Source organism: Suricata suricatta, chromosome 9 (genome assembly GCF_006229205.1).
Source record: "Suricata suricatta isolate VVHF042 chromosome 9, meerkat_22Aug2017_6uvM2_HiC, whole genome shotgun sequence".
Lineage (NCBI taxonomy): Eukaryota > Metazoa > Chordata > Mammalia > Carnivora > Herpestidae > Suricata > Suricata suricatta.
Genome location: NC_043708.1, coordinates 71597237 through 71620038, shown reverse-complemented (window position 1 = coordinate 71620038; position 22802 = coordinate 71597237). Strand labels below are relative to the sequence as shown.

The 22802-nt window shown below is 40.2% G+C and overlaps 1 protein-coding gene across 1 annotated transcript in view; it reads left to right on the top strand.

Annotated features, from left to right (window-relative positions):
* RPGRIP1 (RPGR interacting protein 1) overlaps window positions 1-22802 on the top strand; it is a 63849-nt gene that overhangs the window by 10509 nt on the left and 30538 nt on the right. The window contains exons 4-16 of the mRNA XM_029951535.1: window positions 532-555; window positions 1966-2112; window positions 2583-2656; window positions 4503-4648; window positions 6534-6697; window positions 7141-7284; window positions 7729-7846; window positions 10127-10579; window positions 10743-10894; window positions 11344-11686; window positions 12965-13131; window positions 13454-13657; window positions 14814-14952. Coding sequence (XP_029807395.1) covers window positions 532-555; window positions 1966-2112; window positions 2583-2656; window positions 4503-4648; window positions 6534-6697; window positions 7141-7284; window positions 7729-7846; window positions 10127-10579; window positions 10743-10894; window positions 11344-11686; window positions 12965-13131; window positions 13454-13657; window positions 14814-14952 — 2275 coding nt within the window. The remainder of the gene's footprint in view (window positions 1-531; window positions 556-1965; window positions 2113-2582; window positions 2657-4502; window positions 4649-6533; window positions 6698-7140; window positions 7285-7728; window positions 7847-10126; window positions 10580-10742; window positions 10895-11343; window positions 11687-12964; window positions 13132-13453; window positions 13658-14813; window positions 14953-22802) is intronic.

The following is a 22802-nucleotide window of genomic DNA, read 5'->3' as shown; positions in this document are numbered from 1 at the left end:
TAAAAGCACCTACTTTGAACATAATATTTTTCTTGGGTAATCTACCAAATGCAGTAAAAATGTGAATAAATGACCCTTCATTGTTTTTAAAGAAATTGTATCATCTGTTATATTCACAGACTTCCTGGCAAGCTAGAGCAAGGGAAAAGTAGCAGCAATTAGTAAAGAAGTACAAAAATGGACTTGAATTGTGAGAATCTTTAAATACCTCTTAGGGGCACTTGGGTAGCCCAGTCAGTTGAGTGTCTGACTCCAGCTCAGGTCAGATCTCACGGTTCATGGGTTCAAGCCCCATGTCAGGCTCTGTGCTGACAGCTCAGAGCCTGGAGCCTGTCTTCAGATTGTATCTCCCTCTCTCTCTTGTCTCTTCCCCACTCACACTCTGTCTCCCTGTCTTTCAAAAAAATAAAACATTAAAAATTTTTAGTATCTCTTAAACTTACAATTTAAACATTTGTTTTATAGAGATAAATATCAAAGTAAACATCAAGCTAATATATCAGTAGAATAATATGTATTTCTTTTTTTCAGGCATATGAAGCTCTGCTCCAGAAGGTACTAAATAGATTCTTTGAATCTCTCTTTCTTAGTCGTAAGAGTAATAAAACCCAAAGAAATTTGTATTAATCTTCAAGTAATATAACACCAGAATTCAACCAAGTAAATTGAAGTTATTATGACATATATTTCTGTTTTTAATGTTTATTTATTTTGGGGAGGGGAGGGGCAGAGAGAGAATCTCACCCAGATTCCGAACCACCAGCACAGAGCCCCATGTGGGGATCGAACTCACAAACTATGAGATCATGACCTGAGCTGAAATCAAGAGTCAGATGCTTAACTAACTAAGGCACCCAGACCCCCGTGACATATAATTTATATTAAGACAAATGTACTATTACTATTGTCAGAAGATATTTATTGTGTCATTTTCATAAAACTGAAATATGATGAGATCTAAAATATTTAGAATAGTATTTTTCAGCCTATTGCTAGAGAGGATTATATAGCATTCGTTCAGAAATTCCTAAGAGTATTCCTCTAACATGTATAAGGTGATGAAATATAGCAAATTTGTTGCATATCTCCTCTGAGTTCTTTTTTTTTTTTTAATTTTTTTAATGTTTTATTTATTTTTGATACAGAGAGAGACAGAGCATGAGAGGGGGAGGGTCAGAGAGAGGAGACACAGAACCAGAAGCAGGCTCCAGGCTCTAAGCTGTCAGCACAGAGCCCAATGCGGGGCTCGAACCCACGAATGTGAGATCTGACCTGAGCCGAAGTCAGAGGCTTAGCCGACTGAGCCACCCAGGTGCCCCTCTCCTCTGAGTTCTTAAATGTTCGGCCCCATTCACTCCTGTGAGTGGAGTACAGACGAAGTAGAGAACAGATAAAGCTCGGTGAATGTTCATGATTAAGAGTAAGACAGGGGTGCCTGGTTCAAAATAAATAAAAATGAACTTTAAAAAAAGATACAGAGGCTCTAGTATTAAACAGTTACTAAGACAGAGTTCCCAGCATGAACAGCCACAGCTGTTCCTCACCAGAGATGCCCACCAGAAAAAGGCACACTTAACTTCTAGAGTTAACATGTCACTTTGCGAGGTGCATAGGTAACAGGAGTTCACCATAAGAAGCATTCAAATGGTTTAGAAAGTCAAGGCAGCTGTGAAAGGTGGCACTTCACTTAGAACCAGGGTTATAATTTGAACCTTGGGAAAATTAATGCTCCAATTATGAATCGCAGATTCCTAGAGTAGAAAAATCCTCACTAACAGGGAAATGATATTTTCTAAGAAATACTAGCATGAAAAGCAAGGTCTATTTACAGTGCAAAGGCACCATGCTATGAATCAAAACCGTTCTTCTTGACACCCACTGGGGAATGCTGAGGTTGCTGGCATCTTGAGACCATCTCTGCTGAGTGATATGACCATTCCCAGAGCAACTTTGCTTTTGCCCCAGAATCAGGGAATCCTGAGTGCAGCCCATGATGCCCTCCTCAAGCAAGTGAATGAGCTCAGGGCAGAACTGAAGGAGGAGAGCAAGAAGGCTGTGAGCCTGAAGAGCCAACTGGAAGACATGTCCATCCTGCAGATAACACTGAAGGAGGTAAATAATAGTAATAATTGAAAGAGAGCATCAATTGTAGGTTACATTTCAATTTCAGAGATATTAAAAAGTGCATCTTAGCAACAATATGGCTGTTTATTTTTTTCAAATGAGTAAAATGAAGCTCCAAGTGGTTAAATAATTTCTCAAGATTACACCATTAGGGGGAAAACTGGGATATATACTTTGTCCTTTGAAGTTTTTGCTGTATTATAGTGTTCTTCTGTTTCCTTAATGATAGAAACCCAGAAACCATGAAAATTTGCTTCAGAGAATCCTCATTTCCAATAAAAGTTTCTATCACACCTTAAATTGGTTTGAGTCTTTCTAATTGAATGGCTCCTCATGGACATGGGAGATGAACATAGAAAGCCTCCTACCCAAGTCCCACTCTGCCACAGAAGGGGAAAGACCCGTGCAAGGAAATAAATGTTGGATTTTTATCTCAGGCACTTGTTTGTCATTCTTAGTTCCAGGAGAGAGTTGAAGATTTGGAAAAAGAACGAAAATTGCTGAATGACAATTATGACAAACTCTTAGAAAAGTGAGTACCAAGTTTGGATCCCAGAGCACTGTTTGTTATAAAAGACAGTGTTAAAAGGGTCCTCACATTCTAAAAACATTACCCAGTATTGATAAGGATATGGGGAAGCTCACACTCAGTACTGTTGGTGAGAATATAAATCAGCACAGTCTTTTTGGAAGGGAATTTGATACTGTCTATCAAACTGTTAAATTTGCATATACATGTATTTGCAAAGATAATATGTAATAATAATGTTAATTACTGCATTGTTGGTAATAGTAAAAAAAAAAAAAGTGGTAACATTCGAATTTCCTTCCATAGGGATTAAGTAAATCATGTTGCATCCGCACAGTAAAATACTATGAAGGTGTTAAAAATGAAGTAGACCTATATGCCTAAGATATATTGTTAAAAGAAAAGTCAAGTTGCAAAAGAGTATGTTAACTCTGACTTAATTTATTGTGTGTTTGTGTGTGAATCTGCAATCCTCTATGAGATGAAAGGATTAGAGTCGGGCAAAGAGACACCTTCACTTTTAATCTATATACTTCTGTATCATCTTGATTTTCCACAACAAGCAAATATTCATTTATTAATTTTAAAATTTAAAATACCTGGAAGTTAAAAAAAAAAAGTTAGATGTGCCTTCTGACAGTTTAAGGCAGCAGAGGGTAGGTTGGGGGGAGGTAGTATGGGACCATCCTGGGAACATCTGATGCTCTTCAACTCAGTGAAACAAAGTGAAACAAATGCAAACATTACTACTGGCCTCTTCCTTTCATTCAGAACGTTATCTTCTTGGATCATCATGTAAATTATGGACAGGAAGCGCCAAGAACTCTTAATACTAGCCAAAGCAAGTTGTTTTTAGACCACATTTATTCAAATGATAAATAGAAAAAAAGACATGCAAATATAATAGCTTGGGGGCTCCTGGGTGGCCCTGTCGGTTATGCTTCTGACTCTTGGTTTCAGCTCAGGTCATGATCTCACAGTTTGTGGATTGAAGCCCCACATTGAGCTCGAGGCTGACAGTGCAGAATCTGCTTAAGATTCTCTTTCCTTCTCTCTCTCTCTCCCACTCCCAGACACATGCATGCAACTCTCTCTAAATAGATAAACTTTAAAAAGTAATAGCTTGATTATCAATATCACTTCAATCAAAGACTGACCATGTGTGTTTTACACTCAGAATGGGTCAGCCCTGACAGCTAGATACAGAAGTGTGCAGGGTACAGTCATTGAGAAGTTTAATTCCTGCCCTTCAGTATAGTAATTTATAATCTAGTTCAAAGGCAAGAATTTTCTAGACCAGGTGCTGGTGAAGTTAGAGGAATGGATTAAGGAAAAGAGGGATCTCTGGTCCTCATTTTTTAGAAGTTTATTTATTTATTTAAGTAATCTCTGCACTCAACATGGGACATGGACTCGCAACCCTGCAACCAAGAGTCCCATGCTCTTACAACTGAGCCAGCCTTGGGCCCCTGTTCCTCATTTTTAGTTCAGCAGGCCTGAGAATGTGTTGGTACACAGTACTGTGCCTAAAGAAAGCCATCATGCTGGAGAAGTTCCTTGAGAAATGGATGCGACTGGGTTGGGTTCTTTGCTGAGTGGCATATCTGAGACCTAAGCAGAAGTGACACTAAAGAACTCCTCAGTAGGGCCCAAAAGTTCCAAGGCAGTTGGTAAACGACAGTTGCAGAGAAAGCAGGGACAGAAAAAAAAGCCATGTAGGGGAATGAATGATGTGCTAGGCCCAGGAGATGCTGAAACTGTATTAAAGACATCACATCACATACATAAATTACCAGAGTAATTTATCTGACACCTCTCCCCTTGCTTCTTACTTGCTTCCCATTTTCAGCATGCTGGACAGCAGTAATCAGCCTCAGTGGAACAATGAGCTCCTAGAGGAACAGCTACAGCAGAAAGTCATTCAGTTGCAGGATCAGCTGGATGCTGAGCTGGAGGAGAAGAGAAAAGTCTTACTTCAGCTATCCAGAGAGAAAGGTAGGTCAAGCCATGAAGACTTTTCTCAATTGAGGCATCCTGTACGTCCCGTGTAGGAGAAGGGATCCTGGGCCAGCATTTCTAGTATCTCCTCACCTGATCAGATTTTTGTGTGGGTCAGGGATTAACTAGAATATGAACACTGGCATTCAGATCAGATTTACAATCAAGAGAGCATAACAGCTGCCTCACATGCATATATTTTTTAGATGTAATGAGTTTTTATTTGGGAGGATGAAAACACTTAAATTTATCATGTTTTTAAACATTCACTTTATTGAAAGTATTGAAAGTGAATTTCTCTGCCTTTTATTCTCATCAGTCATTTTAGAGGTGTTTGGGAGCCTTTTTTTAAGTTTCTTTTTAATGTTTATTCAGTTTTTGAGAGACATAGAGAGTGGAGGAGGGGCAGAGGGAGAGGAAGACGCAGAATCTGAAGTAGGCTCCAGGCTCTGAGCTGTCAGCACGGAGCCCAATGCAGGACGTGAACCCATGAACCTCAGGGCTCGAACCCACAAACCAGGAGATCATGACTGAGCCAAAGTCAGAGCTCGACTGACTGAGCCACCCAGGGGCCTGTGGGAGCCTTGTGTTTGTTTTGTTTAGCACATAATAGCTCAAATTGAGAAGCAAATTACTGCTCTTGGTTACCACTGCCCTTTCCCCCTGTCTTAACTCTGAGGACACAGTAGATAATTACTCTGAAGATTTTTAAATACTGTCAAAGAGACCTTTGTCTCACTTCTTTTTGTTAAGCTGGACCTTGATAGTTAGTCATATCAAACTTAGATTTCATCAGATTCCAGTACATTCACATAGGAGAGTGATGGAAAAGAAATATGACATCAGGAAAGAAAGGAATCATAAAAGGATAAAGCTCAGGAACCTTGTAGGTTTGTACAGAGTACAAGTGAAATCTTGTAAAGACCTTGGGGTAATCTAATAATCTCCTCCCTTTAATGCATGATAATGAAATGATCATACTAAACACAGATCACTTTCCATCCCTAAAACACCCCCCGCCACACACACACCCAAACAAACATACACAGAAATGCCCAAATGCCCATTCTCCCTCCTTCCACATGGGGGTAGGGGGGTGGAGGTGGTGGTGGGTGCCACAGGGAGCCCATAGCAGAGAAGTCAGAATGGAGTTGGGGAGGAGTTGGAGAGAGACTAGCTTGGCTGGTGCTATCAAAAATTTTGCACTGTAGGGGTGCCTGGCTGGCTCAGTGGGTAGAGCATGTGACTCTTTTTTTCTTTTAAGTTTCTTTATTTATTTTTAGAGGAGAGAGGCAGACAGACCGACAGACCGACAGACAGACCGACAGACCGAACCACCGACCGCAAGAACAGGGGAGGAACAAAGAGGGAGAGAGAGAATCCCAAGCAGGCACTGCACCATCAGTGTGGATTCTGATGTGGGGCTCCAACTCAGGAGTTGTGAGATCATGACCTGAGCCAAAATTAAGGGTTGGATCTTAACTGACTGAGTCACCCAGGTCCCCCTACATGCAACTCTTAATCTCATGGTTGTGAATTCAAGCCCCACATTGGACATGTAGCTTACTTAAAAAAAAAAGAAGAAGAAATTTGCATTATCCTAGACAGTTAAGTGGCTCTGTTTGCTGGTGGTGGTGTTCGCTATGGTTCTGCAGGTGTTTTTTGTTTTGTTTTTAGAGTCCCAGGTGTCCGCTTAGTTTACTGAGTCAATAAGCCAGAACCCTTTTGTAGAAATAAGGGAGAGTTGCTCCTCTAAGGGTAAATTTATAAAATGAATTAAACATTAGTGGGAAAATTTAATTTAAACTTGGTCCAACTTGAACCATGATTACTGATAACCACCAAGTTTCAAGTTTCTGGATGATTATTTTTGGTCCCCCAGATCAAAACAAGACTCTGCATCTTGAAGTCACCCATCTGCTTCAGAAGCATAAGCAGGAAGTAGAGATTCTTCATAGTCAAGACCTGATTTCCCAGTCTCCTCCTGACAGGCAGTCTGAACCAGCCACTTACCCAGCTCTAGTCCCAGAGATCATTCAGGTAGAGGTAAGAGCATGTTTGATCAAGCAAGTCCCCTGTCCAGAGAGATGGCTGGCATATGTCCCTAGAAGAGATCAGAAAAGTAACTAAATGATTTTTGTCCTGATTGAGGACAATATTCAGAAGGATGTGAGACAGCTAAGAGTACAGTTAGCTTCATGAGCGCCACACGTTGCCCCCACCCTTTACAGCTTATAACATCTAGAATGCTTTTTCAGATGAGGACTTGAAGTGATCTGCTGAACACCAAACAGCCATCAGAGGTTGTGTAACTTATTGCTGCTACCGAACATGAGGAAGTAGAGGAAGTGACCTAAGTCCTCTTTTACTTTTGGGAGTAGAGTCTGCTTCTGGGACTTTGCTATTACCAACAACTGCTTTAATGAGCATTCTTATTTCTGTGCCTGTCATATTTATATTCCCTTTTACTAATGCTTTTTTCATGATAGCCGTGTGAACCAGAACACCAAGAAGAAAAGACACTGTCCCGGATGTTGAGTGAGTTGCAAGTGTCGCATGCAGAGACCACATTGGAACTAGAAAAGACCAGAGACATGCTTATTCTGCAGCGCAAAATCAACGTGTGTTATCAGGTGCAAGAAAAGGTGGTACAGGCAGGGGCTAGCTAAATGGGCACACGGGGACCACTTCCCCCACTGGGCATGAAGTGGGGTCCAAGTTTCCAGAGCTGTTGCAAAGGGATATTCTGCCCTGTGCAACACAGAGTGTGCTGTCCTTTGATCTACTTGAGGGCTCACACCAACCCCATGGCACCTTGGCAGTAGAAACCAGCTAATAAAAATGGCAGGTATGAAGCTTCCAGGGGTGAAATTTTCCCAGCATCAGGAAGCTATTCTCCTATGACACTGATAGCACACTGGTCTGTGATGAACCCAAGATTTTTTTCTGGTGGTTCAGTCTGCCCCATGTAGGAGATAGTGGAGTCTCCTTTACCAGGCAAGTGCCACCTTTTTATCTGGGCTCTTTGGTACTGGGTCACTGAGATGGAGAAGTTCAGGCATTTTTTTCTGCTTTAGGAGGAACTGGAGACAATGATGACAAAAGCCGATAATGAAAAGAAAGATCACAGAGAAAACCTGGAGCGGTTGAATAAACTCCTAGACCTCAAGAACAATCGTATCAATCAGCTGGAAGGTATTTTGAGAAGCCATGGCCTTCCAATATCCGGCAAGTCTTAGTCCTTTGTTGTTGTCTTGGACCTGTCACCTAGCTAATGCCTGTGCTCCCTCTGTGCACCTGCCTGGAAGGCTACCTCTTGGGTCTTGCATGTGATATATCCCTGCTCTCCTGTTCTTTATCCCATCTTCTTTGGTGTTTCAATACGTGGTTAGGGGCTTCTTTTCCTCCATCATGTCAGTGCCTTCCTCTCGTTTCCCTGAAGAGTTTCAGTGGGGCCCAGCAATTGCTGGATCTGTTTTGAGCATTGAAAACGTATCACTGTCAGCCCTCAGGGTGGCATAACATACTCCCTCTTTCAAGACTGTCTCCACAATCCTATATAGAGCTTTATCACTCATCTCTCTTCATCCTTTTCTTTGATTTCTCTCTAAAAGGCTCTAAATCCTTTGTTGCAGTTTGAGAATGTCGACATGACAGGGCAGCTGGCTGGACGCTTATGCAAATTTCATAGTGTGGTACTTCCTATATTTAGTAGTCACTGCTCACCAGGAGCTGGTTTTAGTCTTGCATATCAAGAATATTGGCTTTGTTATTATTCTCCGTTTTGAGAGACCTGATTCATACTAACCAAATTCACCAAACACTGATATTTAAACCAGATTGGTCATTTATTATTTTATGACAGAGGCTGCTGCCTCACTGCTGCCATGAGAATATTTGGAACTACTGTCAGGGAAGCCCTTTCTCCGGAAATCAGTAAGCCTGTTACTTAGTGAACTTGGAACTAGAGTAAAGGGAGGTGGGTCATGCTGGGACATGATTCATCCAGGCCAGGGTGAGTCTGTTAAAAAGTCACTTCCATTAGAACAAAGGAAATCCCCGCCTTTGATTGAAATTCTCATGTCTTTCAGATTCAGGATCTCTCTCCTGGGACAGTGCAGGATAAATATTTTTATCTGCTTCTAAAGATTCACTTGCTTTAACTTGTAGTTCTTTCAGTACTGATATGATCAAAGAGGTTTTCATATGTTTAGCAGTTATTTGTATTGTTTCTTCTAAGAATTACCCGTTTCTGTCCTTAATCTGTCTTAATAGTATTTTATTCATTTGTAGAATTTCTTTATATGCTAAAATTATTAACCCTGGGTCATGTAATACAGAACTTTAAATATATTTCATTTATTTGTATTAATCTTATCAATTAAGAAATCATTTGTCTAATTTTTGTATTCCATTTATTTTGGGCAAGAAGACATTCTGATGTATTGAAAATAATTTTATTCTACTATTTTAACATTTTTAAAAAATTTTTAATGTTTATTTATTTTTGAGAGACAGGGAGAGACAGTGCTAGGAGGGGAGGGCCAGAGAGAAAGGGAGGCACAGAATCTGAAGCAGGCTGCAGGCTCTGAGCTAGCTGTCAGCGCAGAGCCTGACGCGGGGCTCAAACCCACGAACCGTGAGATCAGGACCTGAGCTGAAGCTAGATGCTTAACTGACTGAGCCACCCAGGAGCCCCTATTTTAACTCTTAATATAGGTCTTCCACCATTGATACACTGTGATGATTCATATACACCCCAGTTTGAAGCCGACTGTATACCAAAGTTTCTGATTGGTTGAGGACATGGGAGGTAATGCACAGATTTGGTAGACTGTCACGTATCTTTTCATCCCGTTGAAAGTATTTTCAGTCTTTCTAGTAAGTTTTCTCTCCAACTTTTTTCCAATACTCTTTGACTTTAAGTGGATGTGGGTTTTTTTGCCTTCTTATTTCGAAGACAAACTTTTAACGAAATTGAGATTCTTGTGACTGATCTGGCTGTAGAAGGGGAATCATTTCTTGGTGGAGCCCATGTAATGGAATAAGCACTATGACTATAATTCAGTGTTCTCTCAATGGCCCATCTCACAAATTTTTGGAAAAACTCCTATTTTGTGTTTCAAGTGCTTGTCTGCTGGAATTAACAATTAACTCAGAGGACCTTGCTGTAAGATAAAACAATGACATCTGCAGATGAAATTGTGGCTCCAGTGTTTTCCTGAGCTTAGTATTTACTCTCTAGTCTTTCGTTTTGTACCTTATCTCCAAAGCAGGCCTTGAGTTATTTAGCTATCAGAATTCAAAGCTCCTACTTGTTATGCTATTTCCGTTCCTTTTGAATCACATGGTGTCTTGAAATAATCACAACTTGGACTTTCATCATGGTGTTTATTCTCCTTCTGTCCAACTTATTTTACCCTAAAGAAGAACTCTCTATGTTTTAATGTATAGGCAGTTTTCTTTTCCCTCCAGAACAGCTCAAAGATGTGGCTTATGGCACCCGACAGTTGTCATTATGTCTGGAAACACTGCCAGACCATGGAGATGAGGATAAAGTGGACATTTCTCTGCTGCATCAGAGCAAGAATCTTTTTGAGCTGCATATCCACCAGGCCTTTCTGTCGTTGGCTGCCCTGGCTCAGGCTGGAGACACTCAACCTACCACTTTCTGCACCTATTCCTTCTATGATTTTGAAACCCACTGTACCCCACTAGCTGTGGGGCCACAGCCCCTCTATGACTTCACCTCCCAGTATGTGATAGAAATAGAACCACTTTTCTTGAACTACCTTCATGGGGCTTCAGTCCGGCTTGATCTATACCAGGCTGTCGCCAGTGAGCACCACACCCTTGCTGCTGGATGGATTTACTTTGAGAGGGTGCTGGAGACTGTGGAGAGGGTCCATGGCTCTACCACACTTACTGGTAAGTGCTGTTGGCTTCCCACAGCTCCCAAGACTAATGCAGAATTTCCTAAAGCCTATAGTTGCTCTTCTGGTGGTTTCCCATTTTCTTTCTCTGGCCTTATTCTTAATCTTTGCCACACCATCTGTGTCTTCCATGCCTTTCATACTTGCTGCTTACCCAGGAGCTGGTGGAGAAGACTTCGGGGTGCTAGAATACTGGATGAGGCTACGCTTCCCCATAGAATCCAGCCTACGGGCATACAATAAGCGAAAGAAGGCTCAGGCCTACCTGTCAGCCAATGCGCTTGGAGCCTGGGAGACCCAGGAGGATAAGGTGAGAAAAAGGATGTGCCCATGCATCCGAAGGGAGCCTCAGCCAAGCAGTTCAGGAGAACAGCTCAGTCTTCCAGTCTCAATAAGTATCTGTTGAATGTGAATGAAGGAGAAAAATGTCACGTCTCAACTAATCCACATTCTTCCTTGGTCAGGCTTGGGTCTGAAATGAAATCATACCCTTGGAGCTAGCTGCCTCTCCCTGCTGTGATCAAAATAGCCTCTCTGTTCCTTTCTCTAAGATAAGGCTTGAGTGCCAGCACCCCTTTCAAATCACTGTCTGCCAGAGCCAGTTTGCAGGCAGGTGAGCATCATTAGGTTTCTTTGGGACCCAGTCAGGACTCTATAGTAGTTCAGGTCATAGCCCTTCCTCATCAAGAGTGCTGGGCTTTCCCCACACCAGCTCTCTCAGGCCGTCCTTTTCCTCATCCAAGACCAACATCTTTCCAGTCCAGATCAGAGACTTGGAAGCATCAGAATGAGCTGCGGGTGGAAATCATCAGATGCTATGGGCTCCGGAGTCGGTGTCTGGGAACGCAGCCCAGTCCATACGTCATGTACCGCTTCTTCACCTTTTCTGACCACGACACTGCCATTGTTCCGGCCAGTAACAATCCGTATTTTAGAGACCAGGCTCGATTCCCAGTGCTTGTGACTTCTGACTTGGATAAATATCTGAGGCAGGAGGCCCTGTCTGTGTACGTTTTTGATGATGAAGACGCAGAGCCTGGCTCATACCTTGGCCGAGTCCAAGTGCCCTTGCTTCCTCTCGCACAAAACAAATCCATTAAAGGTGGGAGTTCAAGGTTATTGCATCTTTATGCTCTTTGTCCAGTGTTGTCTTCCTGCCCTACTTTTGTTTGATTACTTGCTTGGAACAGTCTCTCTTAAAAAACCTGCTGAGAGGATTTTAGAGTATTGTCAAGAGCAACAGAGCAGATGACTCAGAGCTTCACTAATCCTATGGAAACATTGGCTTCTTCTGCTGCTTTTTAGCAACAAAAGCAAAATTCTTAAGTGGGTAGACCCACCAACCTGAAGTCCATGCGTCCATCTCTGAACAAACCTTTTCTGACTCAGTCCTGCTTCCCAGGATTTGTCCTATTGTCTTTCCACACATGAGTGGATATCAGATTATAAACAGTGTCCTTAATACTCTCCCATAATTCTCTTGCTTCTTTTAAACATAAGTTAGACTTTCGTGCCATGCCACAACAAAGGCAGATTTCTTGGGTCTTTTTTCCCCACGATACAGAGCTGAGGTGAACTTAGGAAAGGTGACCTCTCTGGTTGCAGTATCAGAGGGAGGGCGAGGCACGGGTGTCTGCGCTCTCATTATGCAGTAGAGATGGGTCAAGCCAGTACTAGCTATGTTTAACAAGCTTCTGGATATTCCAGCAAATGTATGGGGCCTCCCTTCTTCCAGTCCTACAAGAGTTTTAAAAAAAGAGAAAGAAAGAAAAGAAAAGCTGATACTTTTGCTCACAACTTTGCCAAAGGAAGAGGCAATAAGAGCCATCTGTTAAATTAATCAGTGTTGCAAATCAGAAACCTGGCATTTGGAAAAAGTGATTTTGCTGAAGTTTTCTTGCTTTTATTATTTTAGAAATAGGGATCACTGGAGTGTAGTTTTTTTTTTTTTTGCTTGCTCTTTCTCTTTCTTTCTTTTTTTCCTTCCTTCTTTCTTTCTTTCCTTTTTGTATGCTTAAGGCCTGGCAAGCATTTGGTAATAGTAATAATGTAGTCATGTTTATTGGCTGGGTGACTGAGGACAAGCAAGCTATACCTTTCCATACCCCTTTTGACTATCCCTTCCTGAAACCTGGAAACACCCATCTTCCCCTACAAATACTCTAAGTGAATGTTAGAAGTAAACATTCTAAGTGAATATTAGTATTTACTGCTATTTTATGTTGCTTCCGAGTGTACTATCACCAAGATTATGTGATGTTAATTCATGGCAAGCAAATTATGGTAAAATTCATAATGGGGGAAATGGATAAGGTGCATATAAATACTCACTTGCCTCCTTCATATGATCAGACCTTATTAATGTCTGTGTGTGTCTCAGGTGATTTTAACCTCACAGACCCCACGGAGAACCCCAATGGATTCGTTGAGATGAAACTGGATTGGAAGTCTTCCTACCTACCCCCAGAGAGCTTCCTGAAACCAGAAGCTCAGCCTGAGGAGAATACCAGGAAGGACAGTTTAAAGGTCTCATCTGAAGAAGAAAAGGTTTCCTTTTTTCCTCAGGTAGCAGATCTCCACCAATCCCGTGGAACATATTTGAAGAAGATGGTACTAAAATTGTAGTCAAAGAAATGCCTGGCGTGAATGTCATGTGTTCAGCAAACTTATTCTGCATCCTTCACGATGCTGTGAGCCTACTGATGGAGCAGAATCCTGGGTTTCATTACGGGGAGGAAAGAAAGATGGCATCTGTCAGCTCTGTGGCAGGCGAGGAGTGAAGTCTAATGCTAGCTCATAAATCCCTTTCTTGAGTATCAAAGCTGTCAAACTCTCATCTTGTAAGGCTGTCTCCGATCCTTCTATTTAGGACCCGATGGCATTTGCTGGGAGTCCCATTGAAGCTGGCCAGTATCAAGCTAAGAGAAGACCTCCACAGCTGGAACAAAGAAAGGAAAGGGAACATCAGGTTGCAAGCTACTCAAGAAGAAAACATGGCAAAAGAACAGGCATCCAAGGAAAGAACAGAATGGAGTATCTTAGTCATAACATCTTAACTGGAAATACACTGCAAGTAAGGCCTTAGAAGCCCTGCAGAATTAAAATATGAGTTGTAGTGTCCCCAGAGATAGTATTCTCAGGGAGAAACAGACAGCCTAGATAAGCAACCATCATGGCTTTTTGTGACTAACATGTTTCCTCAAACACAAGTAGTTTAATAAAACTCTGACATGTTCACTTCATTTCAGTGTAATGTAGTTCAGCAGCTTATGGACTCTGCAAATTATGCTTAGAATTTTAGCAGTCCACCTCAACTGTAATGAAAGTAAGTTAATGAGTATTTATCAAACACCTATGATATGCTTGATACTGTCTTTTCTTCATAGGAAACTGTGTTAAAGTTACTATATAGCACCTGTAAGCCAGGCAGAGAAGGACAGAAACCATATGTTTGCACTCATAGGTCTAACAGGAAAACAGGAGAGACCTAAATGAGAACCAGGGGGAGCGGAGGAGGGAGAGAGAGTTGGGGAGAGAGAGGGATGCAAAACCTGAGAGACTATTGAATGCTGAGAATGAACTGAGGGTTGAGGGGGAAGGGGGGGGGGGGAAAAGAGGTGGTGGTGATGGTGGAGAGCACTTAAGGGGAAGAGCACTGGGTGTGGTATGGAAAACAATTTGACAATAAAATATTATGGGAAAAAAAAATAAAGTTACTATGTAGCACCTAAACATCTATATACATACATATATGATTATAAATATGTATTATATTGTTAAATGTTATATGTTATATTACAATCATATTGTATGGGTTGTATAATTATATTAATATATAATTACTAATTATTATAATTAGTGAAATTATTGTAATTGCAACTATATATACAACTGACCCTTGAACAACATGGACTTGATCTGCCACAGGTCCCCTTATACATGAGGGTTTTTTTTTCAGTAAATACAGTATTATAAATGTTTTTTCTCTTATGATTTTCTTAATAGCATTTTCTTTCCTCTAGATTCCTTTATTGTAATAGTATATAATACATTATAGCATACAAAATGGATTAATTGACTATGTTATTGGTAAGGTTTCTGGTCAACAGTAGGCTATTAGTAGTTAAGTCTGGGAAGGAGTCAAAAGTTACACGCAGATTTTCAGTGCCCTGAACTCCCATGTTGTTCAAGGACCAACTGTCATTATACTTGCTGTCTTTATTCTGAAGCAGGTGAACTACACTGAATGGAAGTTCTCAGGGCTCAAGCACTCCATAGATGATGGTTTGGAAAGTCAGCAAATGGAGGAGAAAATTACATCATCCCATTCAGTACTGATGCAGAAAGAAGCCCTGAATCCTGTAAATGGTATTGTCTATTTGTTTATTCATGCTTTCATTCATTCATTTTAATGGTATTGTCTTTTTAAATCTAATTTCCTATTTAATCATTGGGTTATTTTATCAAGTCCGTTATTCTTTTTCCATCTTGCATTGCTAATCTTTCCATGGAAAATTAGTACTGAAGATCCTAAGCTTAGTTTTTTTTTAAAGATATATATATATTTTTTTACATTTATTTACTTTTGAGAGACACAGAGAGACAGTGTGAACAGGGCAGGGGCAGAGAAAGAAAGAGACACAGAATCTAAAGCAGGCTCCAGGCTCTGAGCTAGCAATCAGCACAGAGCCCAATGCGGGGCTTGAACCCACAAACCGTGAGATCATGACCTGAGCCAAAGCCAGCTGCTCAACTGACTGAGCCACCCAGGTACCCCATTCTAAGCATAGTTTTATGTTACAAGTGTGCTGGTTAGGCCAATGATGTCTGGAATTTTTCAAGTAGTTCTCTGTGTATTTAAAGCTAGTTAGCTTGCTAGTTAAGCTACCTAACAAGTATATCTTGTGAATTATGATTACGAAGAAATAGAAGGAATGTGGTTGGCTCATTTGTGATGCTGATTCAAAATGTTTTAAATAAAGGAAAGGCTTTTTGGCGTTACAGTACAGGGTAGACATGATTTCAGGTTATAGTATTGGCAAACTAGATAATTCAAACCAACTCTCACTGATGACAGCTAAAAAGCTAAAGTGAATATATTTTCTAAAGATCTTAATGTTAATATAGTCAATAAGAGAGGGAAGAATTACCTAGCCTTGACTGGGGAAATGATCGAAGCTCAGGGAAGTGAGCTGGAACTCCTGCAGCCCTGGGATGTTGCCAGGCTGGAGGAAAGCAGTGGTCAGACAGAACCATGCTTTTGGAGGACTTTTGGGGGAGGGAAATGGGATGCCGTCTCAATCTGCTGTCTGCCAGCATAGGCCGATGTCTCCTCAGAGCACAACTTCCTACTTTGGTCTAGGACCCAGAAGGCAGCACCATTCTGAGCCTCTTTGGTTCTGGGAGGAAGACTTGCAGGGCTAGAGACACAGGGCTGCTCAGTGCCAACCAGGACTCCAGATACTAGAATTATAAGACATGGCCTGTGTAACAGCTGTGCATATCAGCTTCCTGGAGATAAAAGCTGAACTCTAAAACTGCAACAAAGCACTGGAGCTATGAAAACATTAAGGTTATAGGTTTTAAAAAGCATTCTGTTTTAAAATAATTTTGGGGCTCCTGGGTGGCTCAGTCAGTTGGGCACCTGACTTCAGTTCAGGTCATTATCTCACAATTTTTGAGTTCAAGCCTCACGTCTGGCTCTATGCTGACAGCTCAGAGTTTGGAGCCTGCTTCGAATTCTGTGTCTCCCCTCTCTCTGCCCATCCCTCACTTGTGCTTTGTCTCTTTTCTCAAAAATAAACAAACATTAAAAAAATTAAGAAAAATAATTTCAAGTTTACACAAGAGCTGCATGACAAATGCATCAATGTTTAGCACTTTCCCACTTATTGCTTTACCATGTTTTCTGAAGCATTTGAGAATAAGTTGTATTATCTCATGCCCCCTTACTGCTGTGTATTTCAGTAAGGAAAAGGAAATTATATGACCACAGTAGAGTTATCAAGTGTGCAAACTTAACATGGACACATACTATCTCATGTCCAGTCCAGTTTCAGAATTTTCCAGTTGTCCCAATAAGGTCCATTATCACAATTCTTTTTCCTTTTATGTAATTCAGGATCATACATTGCATTTAGTCATATATCTTTGGCTTCCTTTCATCTGGAACGGTTTTTCATCTTCGTCTTTCCTGATACTGACATTTTTTAAGAGTATAGATGAGAAGTTCTGTAGTGTTCCTCAATTTGGATTTGGATTTGTCTGAGGTTTCTTTGTAATTAGATTCAGGTTATGAACTTGTTACAGGAGTACCACGAAAGTGATATTATGTCTTTCTCACTACATCACATCAGGGGGTACATGATGTCGGTCTGTCCCATTATTGTGATGTTGTGTTAACTTTTATCACTTGGTTCAGAAAGCATCTGACAAGTTTTTTCATCATGAAGTTAATTATTTTTGCCATTGTAATTATTAAGTAGTCTATGAGAAGATATTTTGAGACTACATAAATACCTTGTTCCTCATCAAATTTCACTTAATAATTTTGGTATTCATTTATGTGGGGTTTTTTCCCCTGAATCACAAAATGTTTACAAAATACATTGCATATTCAGAAATTAATAGAAATTTAGAACTGCTCAATATAGAGATTTATGAGGGGAATAGATGGGTTGAAAATAGATTCAATACAACTGAAGTAATAATTGGTAAAAATATTCAGAGTAAAGCAAGGAGAGACAACAAGATGGAAAATAAAAAAGAGGAGAAAACAGGCCTAAAGGATAAAATGAGGAGGTCTAAACAGTGGTTAATTAAATATATAAGAGGAAGGAGGCAGAGGTAATAGTTAAAGTGATACTGATTTTTGAGTTTTCTAGAGCTAGTAAAATGGTTTTTTTTTAATACAAAAATGTTTTTAATCTTAACAACCATTACACTAAAACAGGCTTGGACAATCTTATTCACACTTATTACAGTTTATAGGACATTTAATTAATATTTCCTCTATTTATTCCTCCTCTCCCTCCCGTTGTTGAGCTAGTAAAATATTAAGATTCAATGAAATGAAACTCAAGTAGGGTAAGTTTTATTTTATTTCATTTTATTTTTTATGTTTATTTAGTTTTGAGGAACAGAGACAGTGTGAGCAGGGGAGGGTCAGGGAGAGAGGGAGACACAGAATATGAACCAGGCTCCAGGCTCTGAGCTAGCTGTGAGTACAGAGCCCGACATGGGGCTTGAACCCACAAACCATGAGATCATGACCTGAGTTGAAGCTAGATGCTTAACCAACTGAGCCATCCAGGTGCCCCAAGTAGGATAAGCTTAAAAAAAAAATCCAGATCTGGGCCACCTGGCTGGCTCAGTTGATAGAGCATGTGACTCATGATCTTGGGGTTGTGGATTTGAGCCCCACGTTGGGTACAGAGATTTCTTAAAAATCCCAAGCAGGCTCCACACTGTCAACATGAAGCCCAATGTGGGGCTTGAACTCACTAACTGTGAGATCATGACCTGAGCCATAATCAAGAGTCAGATGCTGAACTGACTGAGCCACCCTGGTGCCCCAATTTCTGCACATTCCTAATGTCCCACCTGAGGCTTTCCCTGTCTTCCTCCTCCTTGCTCTCCAGTACATAGTACATGGTGTTAAGAAACTGCTAGACACTGAGTTGAATGAAGGAGTAGCAGCCCTTACATTCTTTGCCCTCCTGGAAGATCTACTTTTCCAGGAAAGGATAGAGGTCAGACTTTTTTGATGCAAATCTCCAAAGGTCTTCTCCATCAAACAAAGATGTCTATGTCCACATGCCTTCAGCAGCTAGGAGACACAGAGCTTTCGTTGGAGCCTGGAGGCACTAATTGGGACAGCTGCCAGGTGCCTGTATGAAATGGCTGCAAAGAAAACACAGTAACAGCAGTGTGGTTGTTTGGCAAGTCAGAACAGGATCCTCACTCTACTCCATCTACAGTTTCAGACCAGTGCAGATGATCCAGCACATGGCAGGAGACACGCTCATATGGAACAAGCTGGCATTGTTCCTCATCATGTCAAAAGCTCACAGCACTTGATCCTTATCCTCAAAGTATTTCCATAAATATTCCTTCTTGTCCAGGTATAAGAACCCCTCCATTTCTATGAAGAGCGACTGATCAACCAAGAGTCTGCAGTCTCTCAAAGCCCCAGGTCATGTGGTGACGAGTAAAGTGGCCCTGGGTAACATTTTTCTCTTCAGCAAACTACCCAAAAGGATGGGCACCGGCTTCTACTTCTTCCAGTTGCCCTATGTTATGGATAAGTGCCCCTGAGGAGACTCTTAGCACACTAAAATCATTGATGATAAACAGGATTTTCTGCTCTTGGGCTACAATCTCTGGAATGACCTCTTGCAATCCATGCTAGTCCTTGGAGACCAGTTCTACAAAAGTGTACAACCTATTGTGGTTGAGTTCTTTGTAGTTGAGATAGAAGGCAGAATTAAATCTTTGTGAGGTTGACCTATGTCCATTCCAGCATCAACTCCTTTGCCAGTATGGATTTCCCATTGTCCACAGGACTGTGTCATGTGTAGAAATAGTCCCGCAAGCATTTTAAGATTACAGAAAATGGGATCAGTATCTCATATCTCTGTGACAATATAGATGTTTTCACCAGCTTCAGGCCAAAAGTTGCTCTTAAGACACTAAGTTTGTGGTGTTTTGTGACAACAGCCATAGAAAATTAATGCAAGCAATAACAAATATTTGGTAATTGACCAACATACTTCTAAGTAAACCTTGCATCAAAGAAGAGCTGCTAAGGAAAATTAGGAAATTTATTGAACAGAATGAAAATAAAAACACAACATATCACAATTGATGGGATGAAGCTACAGCAATGCTTACAAGGAAATTTTAGCTTTAAAAGCTTACAATTTGGGGGGGAATATCTGAAGTCAGTAACCTAAGCTTTTTATTTTAAGATGTTAGAAAAAGAAAATAATGTTAAACCCCAAAAAAGTAATAATGAAGATCAGAGTAGAAATAAATGAAGTAGAAACAGAAAGGGAACAGAGAAAATCACTGAAGCCAACTTTGAAAAGGTCACCAAACTGGATAAACCTTTATCTAGACTGACTATAGTAATTAAGATCCAACCAGAAACTACTTAGTAATTTAAACAGAAGTTTAATATAAAGAGTTATTAACTATAACAGGAGATTGAACTACGGGTGGTGGTGAGGATTGACTACTAAGAAGTAAAAAGAATTCTAAAAATTACAAGTATTGCAGATTTAAAGAACATCCCCTAATCCCTAGAACTGAAATAAAGTACCCAAAGAAGAAATAGGTCTGGTAGACAACCCTTTCAGGCAGAAATCTGGACCTCATTGGAGGGAATGAAGTCATGTTTTATTGAATGCAACAAAAGTTTGCTGTGGTTGCACATCAAAACTCAGAAAAACTCTGAAGTTGACTTCTGGAACATTGCAGGTAAATCATTCACAGGGAGGTGCCAAGCCAGTGGCATTTCACCTACTTGAAGGTGGGGTATACCAAGAAAACTGCCCACGGGGAGGTGCCATATACCACTAAAGGCCACTGGGAACTACTAGAATTGGGTGTTGCAGAAGCCAGGTGCTACTAGAAATGTGTTCTGCAGGAAACCATGTGAGCTACTGGAACTAGGCATTAGGTTGCAGGACCCTGGTCTGCAAGTCTTTATCTTCTGCAGGAATCTGCCTAAGTGAGCACCTTGGAGCCAGGATGAGAAACCTTTTCCTCCTCCAGTGATCTTCCCCTGCTCTCTGCTGACAAAACTTAACATGGTGCCAGCTGGCAAAGAAGAAATATTTACAGGGTCCAACTCCATCATTGCAGAGAAGATGGTGAAGTTTTTATTTTGAGTTGAGTGGCAATTAATTGATAACTGGCTTGCTGATCAAGGAAAAAAAGGCGAGTTATCAAAATCAGGAATTAATGTAAGGTCACTACAAATTCTATAATTAAAAGGACTATACAAATATTATGAACAACTTTATACAACTTAGATGGAAAAGAAAATTCCTAGAAAGATGCAAATTATCAGACCTGACTCAAGAAATAGAAGATGAGTATTGACATGTTAAAAGGACAGACAAAAATTAGTAAATTAAAATCTTACCAAATAAAAAGTCAAGTCCTGGGGTGCCTGGGTGGCTCAGCTGGTTAAATGTCTGACTCTTGATTTTGACTCAGGCTGCGATTTCATGATTCATGGGATCAAGCCCTGCTGTTGGCACAGAGCCTACTTGGAATTCTCTCTCTCCTCTCTCTGTCCCTCCCCTGCTTGCATGTGTTCTCTCTCTCTCTCTCTCTCAAAGTAAATAAATAAACATAAAAATACTTTTTAAATGTTTTTTTAAAATTTATTTTTGGGGTGCCTGGATGGGTCAGTTGGTTAAGCCTCCAACTTCGGCTCAGGTCAGATCTCACGTTCGTGGGTTCGAGCCCCGCGTCGGGCTCTGTGCTGACAGCTAGCTCAGAGCCTGGAGCCTGCTTCCAGTTCTGTGTCTCCTTCTCTCTCTGCCCTTCCCCCTCTCATGCTCTGTCTCTCTCTGTATCAAAAATAAATTTGAAAAACATTTAAAAAAATTAAAAAAAATTTTATTTTTGAGAGAGAGCGTGAGCAGGGGACGGTCAGAGAGAAAGGGAGACACAGAATCTGAAGAAAGGCTCCAGGCTCTGAGCTAGCTGTCAGCACAGAGCCCAATGCAGGGCTCAAACCCATGAACCACGAGATCATGACCTGAGCTGAAGCCAGACACTCAACTGACTGAGCCACCCAAGTGCCATGCTGATCCATCAGTCTCTTTCAGAAAATAGTAGATCCAGAAAAATTTTCCAGCTGATTTGATTTTGAAGTAGCATTATCCAGACACCAAAGCAAGCCAAAGACATTAAAAGAAAGGCAACTATAGACCAATATTCAACGTGAACACAAATGCAATATCCTAAATGCAATCTTAGCAAACCAATCCAGCAACCTGTAAAATATTAAAAGGGTTGCTCACCATGTTCAACTGAGATTTATTTCTGAAATGAAAGTTTAGTTTAATAGCAGAAAATTGATTTAATACACTATATTAGTGGAATAAAAGGTTTATGATCATCTCAATAGATTAAAAAAAAAGCATTTTATAAAATCTGACTCCTATTCTGGATAAGAACTCTCACCAAATTAGGTAGAAGGAAATTGTTTCGAGCTAATAAAGGATAATAAAACCTATAGCTAACATCCTACCTTGTGGTAAAAGACTGAATGTTTTCCCCAGATGATTCAGAAAAAAAAAAGGATTTCTGCTTTCACAACTCTGTTTGAACATTGTAGTGGAGATTTTAATCATTGAAATAATGCAAGAAAAAGAAATTAAAGTCATAACAGTTGGAAAGAAAGAAGTAGTGCTATCTTTATTTGCAATTGACCTGATATTTGATTTTCCTTTTAGAAAATCATTAAAAATGTACAAATTTTTTAAAAAACTCTAAGTGAACAATATGACAGAATATAAGTCATTACACCAAAACCAATTCTAGTGTCATGTAATATCCATAAACACTCTAAAATGAAATCAAGAAAACAATTACATTCACAGTATCATTCAAAAGAATAAAATATTTAGGAAAAGATTTAAAGAAATGCAAGATCTGTATACTGAAAACTACAAAGGTTCCTGAGAGGGATTAAAACTAAAATAAAAGAAGTTTAAAATAAATGAAGAAATGTATCATGTTATGGATTAGACCACTCATAGTTGTTAAGATGGCAGTTCTCCCCAAAATTTATACACAAATGCAAAAAATTTAAGAGTCAAAACAATTTGTGAAAGAACAAAGTTGAAATTTTCATACTACCTGATTTCAAAACGTCCTTAAGATAAAGCTAGAGTGATTAAGACAGTGTGGTATTAGCATAAAGCTAGACTTACAGCAGTGGGACAGAATTATGAATCCAGAAATAAACTTTCATTTTATGGTCAATTGATTTTTCCACAAAGATACCAAGACAATTCAATGGGGATATCTATCTTTCCAACAAATGGTGCTAGGACAATTAGATATCCACATAGAGGGGAGAAAAAACACTAGACTACTACCTCACACCCTACATAAAAATTAACTGAAATACGTCATAAATCTAAATATTAGAACTAAAACTATAGCATTTCTTTCTTTCTCCCTTTTTTTTTTTT